The following is a 6,435-nucleotide window of genomic DNA, read 5'->3' on the forward strand; positions in this document are numbered from 1 at the left end:
GCAATTTTTTTTGATGTCCAGAGATTGTTTTGTATCGAGCATTTTTCATAGTTTCAAATTTTCGAAATCTATTGTAAAAAATTTACCAGACAAGAAATTTTCGTTATCAACCAATCTTATTTTATTTGTCGGGGTAGGGGACATCAATGTAAATTGTATGTTTATTAATTCATGGCTGTGTCAATTTCTGTATATAATGTACCTTACTATATTTCAGTTTAATATGTTTCACACTTGCTAACTCTAGGTGTCACGATCTTTGTATCCATATGCGCATTTCACAATGCGCCTCGCGGTCCGACACATTATGACCTCTCCATTTCTAGTTCTATCATAGTCATAGGTATATCTCATTCCCTGTCCCACTACCCTTTCGTTCTCGTCTTTTTCTAATGTAACATGTTCATTGAGGTCAATTAGGGGTCGAGTTATACAGCAGAAGGAAAAATCTCTGCGGCGGACCGAGCGGCGGTGGCGGCTGTACAGACACGAAACCATAGTATCCCTGTCGACTTCGTCGCGGGGGATACAAAAATACCACTGTGCAGTTGTTTGTTTCTTTTTTTCAGTCTCAAAATAAGAAAGTACACGGTTAATTTGTCACAGTCTCACAGAGATATGTGCCTGTGAGTCTGTGACATCACATCACATCTGTCAGCATATAGTTTATCATTGACTATCATTCATAGTTTCAACAGACAATGTATGAATGCAATTGTCACCACATCATTACAGATTAATACAAGGCAAGAGCTGGATTCAGCTGGTATTATTGTCAAGTTAAATTTAAATATGAATGAAAGTGTCAACAGTTTCTAGTTCTACTCTCTGTTGTATGAATCTTATTATCAATTGTATTTTATTATGAGTCAGCGGATGATCTAGCCAGCGCCAGCTGCAGCAGATACATAAGCTGGGTTTACACTGACGATTTTGAGTTGCCGAATTGTACGAACTTGGCAGTTTGGCAACTGACAATCGCCAGTGTAAACGCAAAAGTCGCACGTCCAGCCGATCGATAGCAGTGAGTCGGAAGATTAGAACATGTTCTAATTTCCCTAACTCGGAGCAGGCGAGTTGGACGTTTTTTTGACAAGTGGCCAATCAGACAACAGCAATCAGGGGTGTGTCCCTCCGGACTACCCTAGGGGGAGAGCACGTTTTTGCTTTAGACGCCACGCTGGCGGCATGTAATACATGCAACAAGAGCCGCAGAGCGTCTGGGCTCATCTGAGGTCTGTTGCTACAGTTATAAACATAACATTTATGTCGTGCGTAGTGACACCTTTGTTAGGCGCAAATAATGCAGATACGCAGTTGCGTACACCTCATTTCAGCAACCTTCTGCATTCTGCATACCTCCCAAATCCCATTGGTTGATACAAATCGCGTGCCTGAAACTCCTGTTTTATGGTGCATTGTGACCCTAATCCTAACCCTATTAAAAATAATAAAAAATTAATTGTTGTAAAAATCATTTGTTGTTATTAAATTGTTGTAAATAAATCATGTAAATATTTGCATTAATTGGGAAAAAATAGTTAAATGGATAAAGATAAAAAAATACAGAAAACAGGTAAATAATAAAAAATCAGATGGGATTTGATCCAACGACCTTTGAGCCGTGATGCCTGTGCTATATGCGTTCGGCTATCCAGGCTTATTGGGTTTCTAGATTATGGATGTGCCATGAATATGACAACACTGTGACGTCATTGAGGCAGTTCAGGAATCCACGTTTAACCCTCCTCTTGAAGGTCAAAAGGTTATCAGACACATACTCTTCGCACGTCAGTGGAAAGCACATTTAATGGTCCTTTCAATAAAGTGATAAAAATGGTAGGTCAGCGCTGAAACAAAAAAGTTTTTCACTCTGTCCATTAGACCATGTCCTCAGAAAATGTCTGATATCTGACCTTTCCCCCATGCACTGCCCTTTGACCTCCAATTTCGCACTGGTGATTGGTATGGGTGATGGTGCCCATCACACTATACACCAAATATTAAGAGCATCACGGCTCGCGACGCCCCGGACGTTTAATTTGTGGCGCATTCCAGTGATGTTCCTCCATATCCTTAAGTTAAGCGGGGAAATATTTCCCCCTCGTTTACGACATCTTGACCTTTGACCTTGACCCCCCCAAATATAACGTAAGAGCTTTTGAAACTATATATATAAGACGTTTGGTCAGATAAGCAAGAAAAACGCCAACTTGACTGCATTATAATCGTCAGTGTATAAGCCAGCTTAAGCCGCTGCTGCCATGCACCTGTGTATAGGCGCTGTTGTACGTACGTAGCTTGTGTACATTCACATCTTAATCAGGGCACACGGGAGGCGATTTTTCTCTCGTTGCGATCGCTCCCGTTATTGTTTCTTACCAGAGCGATTTTAGAGCTTACCCGGAGCGAAATTGCTCCGTCGCTGACCGTGTATTGTTTCCCTGCCAGTGGAGGGTCACTCGATGTAAGCAGCAATTAAGGCAGCAAGTTCAAGGTTTCTGAATATTCACCTAGTTCAAAACCCCGTAGCGAACACGAGTGCAATATCCATTATCATCGGGATAAGCCATCACATTGAATGTTTTTAATCATTTATGAATTTTTTTTTTCAGCTGACATTGACACCGCAATTTCTAAGTCTACGTTCAAGGTGTTAATAGCACTTATGGTTGCTATTCTCATGCATGCAGCAGATAGAATTCTAATGCTGCGCAATATTTAATCTAGCTAATCCGAGTTCCGGAACACCTACTCCCTCTGTGGACTGGTCACTTCTATGTTGTGTCATTCACCGTCTCTCTATATAGCCATCAATCTCTGTGGAAGCCTTCTATGTTCTGTACCTGAAAGATAGGCCTGGCATTGTAATCAAGGACAGGCGATGACGAACAACACACAAGCCACGCCGAGCGCGCGCCGCCCCATTTAGCTGCGCTCTCGGTGTGCAGGACCAATTCTGCTAACATTATCAACATAATTGTAAGCCATTAAGCATATATATATAGTAGCTTTATATCCGTCCAAAAGTAAGTACTAAGAAATTATAAAATGAACTTATAACGTTCATGTAACTTGTAAATTAATATCAATATAGACAGATAAAATGGATAGCTGGTTGGGATGGAATGAACCGATGGATAGATATAGCTAGATAGGTAGTACGATAAGATTCAGATATAGATATGACAGAACTGATTAAACTGAAATTGAGCATCAAGTAGTATAACAGGCTTGGGTATTTGACGATTGTAATCTGACTTCAATTATTTAATGAAAATGAAGCCATATGCGAGGTCTCCAGCAATTCAACAGTACATCAATGGTAAACCATGGCTACAAGTATGTATATTTTAATAACTCGCCGCTTGCCACCAACACGTACAGCTGTAAGTAATCGCCGCCGCAGCACTGCGCCACCAAATTCGCCGCTCTGGCATATTAGCACGTTCTCGACAACATGTAGGCCATCACTAAACAAATATGTGTTGTTTTGGCCCTCACCGACTGACCCGCAAAAAGGCGGCCGATTCACCAAAAATTTTATTTACATTTCTCCATTCTTTTTTTTTTGACATATTGTATCGCTGTACATTATATACAATGCTGTATGGCAAACAAAACAATCATTAGACTAAAAAGGTAACTCCACAATATAAGCACATCGCCAATGCATGTATACGCCATGCGAATTTGCAAAACAAAAGACAAACAAACGTTTTTTTAATTGTGCCAACTGAACTCTACATGATCTGGTCACCATCGTTAATTCTGTATCTGGATTCGTGTCGCGAACCCCCAGCCTCTCTGCGCAGAATTATCAAATTTAAAAAAGTAGCTTACTTCTACTTCTACTTACTTCATCTTCTACTCTACTTCCATATACATGCTTTACAGCAGTGGTTTTTTGTGCTGATAAAAAACGGGCTCTTCTCTCATATGACTGGCATTTCTTGCTAATAAAAGGCGGAAATAGATCCACATATTTATTGTCGCAGTCTTCCTAATGAATAATTTTAAATTTTACAGTATGTCTAAACATGAAACTTATTTTCTGTTTCGATAATGCAGATAACAAGAGCCGCAGAGCGTCTGGCTCATTCTGAGGTCTGTTGCTACGGTTATCAAACGTAACAATTAAGTTGTGCGTAGTGACACTTTTAGCGCAGATATCAGATATGGATTCTGCGTACACATCATTTTCAGCCAACCTTCTGCATTCTGCATACCTCCAAATCCCATTGGTTTGATGACAAATCGCCGTGCCTGAAAATTCTTGTTTTATGGTGCATTGATGACCTTAACCCTAACCCAAAAAAAAAAATTATTCTGCTTGTTATTATTGTTTGTAATAATTCATGTAAATATTTGCGTGTTAATTGAAAAAATGTTTAAAATGATAAAGATGAGAAATACAAAAAACAGGTAAATAATGAAAATCAGATGGTATTCGATCCAACGACCTTTTGAGGCCGTGAACGCCAGTGCTGTAGCGCTTCGGCTATCCCAGCTTATTGGGTTCTAGATTATGGAATGTGCCATGAATATGACAACACTGTGACGCATTGAGCAGTCAGGAATCCAATCGTTTAACCCTCCTATGAGGGTCAAAAGATTTATCAGACCTATACTCTTCGCACGTAGTGGAAAGCCACATTTCATGTCCATTGTCATAAAGTGATAAAAATCGAATAGGTCGGCGCTGAAACAAAAAAAGTTTTTCACTCCTCGTCATTAGGCCATGTCTCAGAAATGTCGATACTGACTTGTCCCACACTGCCCTTTGACCTCGTGACCTCCAATTTCGCACTTGGTGATGGTTTCCTCCCATCACACTATACACCGAATATTCAAGGGCATATGGTCAAGCCGTTAAGATTGCGCAATTCCGGTTTCTTCCTATACTTAAGTTAAGGGGAAATTTCCTCCGTTTAACACCTCTGACTTTTGACCCTTACCCCAAATTTGTGCATTCTGAGTCCCTTTTCACGTCCCCCCCCCTCCCCCGACGTTCCGAATATCGTGACCATCTTGTCGAGCTGGTTAAGATTTCGTGCCCACTTGTTGATACGGACGCGAACGGACGCACAGACGCACAGACGGCAATCAGGACGCACGCACAGATCATGCGATGCTATCTACGACTACGTCAAGATGACCATGGATGAGCTAAAAAGTGAAGGCATCAAGAATGTGCCAATTAATTTGTTTGGCTTAAATTTGTAACAAAAATACGAAGAGAAAAAGATGTTCTTTTCAAAGGCAGCATTATTGTGGCCTTCTTTTTCTTATGTTGGCTGGACATTGGCTGGCTTCAGTTATGCTGGACTTCTTGTGGTATTCTTTTTGTTTTTTCAACCAAAGTAAAACACTGCCACGTCAGGCTAGAGTGTATTTATAAATCAAGCTGAACATGTGGCTATTTGTTTGTATATATACAGCACTGGCCTGGTACTATCTGTACCAGAGCTTCCTGCATGTAGATCAAGAGCTTATAAACTGTAAACACCTCAAGTATCCTGGTATTATTAGCCCTTGATGTAGATCTATATTGGCTCACACATGCTGGTGCTGTAGCAATGACTTCCTGGTGATCCCCAGCTGCGAGACTGCAGTAATGCACACTAGTATATTATTTACGGTGACCCTTGGCAAGTTGGCTGACTATCCTTGTATTTTTTTCACAGCATTGGGACTCTGTTTACGACTGACAAGGGTCAGAGATTAGATGGTTTTTGGACTCACTGTCACCACACAAGTCAATTTAGTATATATATGTCTATTGTGCTACTCAAGGTTGTCCTAATTTTACAAATACATGACGGACGAACATGCATGCAAGCACATACCAAGACTGGACCATCTCTACTGATGGCATCTGAAGCAAGTTCTCTGGCAGCAAATTGATCTCTTTCATGATGTTGGCCAGTCTTACAGGAAGTTCTTTCCGTAGGAAGAGAAAAGATGTCAGCTCACAGCCCGTCTTACCTGTAAAATTGCACATGTTGGGTATTTTATATTGGCTATGTAATATATTATGGAAATTAGTAAAATCACTTGTAATGGCCCAGTCACAGATACGCGACGCACGGCCCGCGCATTGAAAAAATGGAAAATAAGATCAGTGCGTCGTTGTGCGCCCAACTTTTGTCAGGATTTGGGAGAAGCTAGCGAGTTGACAACGAATGCACAGCGTGTTGCTAGCGCGCTGCGCGTCTACAGGGCGCATACAGAGCGCATACAGAGCGTATACAGGGCGCACATGTTAAAAAATCCAACGAATGCACAGACAGGATTCTCCAAGGGCACTTATAGCCTGGCGGCCTGCCAGGCTATCGGCGAGCCCCGCCATCCTAAAATGCACCCGCCACGCTAACTATCATAGCCGCCATGCTAAATATCATAGCCGCCATGCTAAATATCATAGCCGCCATG

The 6,435-nt window shown here is 41.3% G+C and overlaps 1 protein-coding gene across 1 annotated transcript in view; it reads right to left on the bottom strand.

Moving 5' to 3' along the window:
* The window catches only part of LOC106808890 (pyruvate dehydrogenase (acetyl-transferring) kinase isozyme 2, mitochondrial-like), a 34,546-nt gene that overhangs the window by 22,992 nt on the left and 5,119 nt on the right, over positions 1-6,435 (bottom strand). The window contains exons 2-4 of the mRNA XM_014811797.1: positions 5,832-5,988; positions 5,742-5,744; positions 5,330-5,371 (exon numbers count right to left, since the gene is read on the bottom strand). Of these exons, the coding sequence (XP_014667283.1) occupies positions 5,330-5,371; positions 5,742-5,744; positions 5,832-5,988 (202 nt within the window). The remainder of the gene's footprint in view (positions 1-5,329; positions 5,372-5,741; positions 5,745-5,831; positions 5,989-6,435) is intronic.

The sequence above is a fragment of the Priapulus caudatus genome, unplaced genomic scaffold (assembly GCF_000485595.1).
Source record: "Priapulus caudatus unplaced genomic scaffold, Priapulus_caudatus-5.0.1 Scaffold311, whole genome shotgun sequence".
NCBI classification, from domain to species: Eukaryota; Metazoa; Priapulida; class Priapulimorpha; order Priapulimorphida; family Priapulidae; genus Priapulus; species Priapulus caudatus.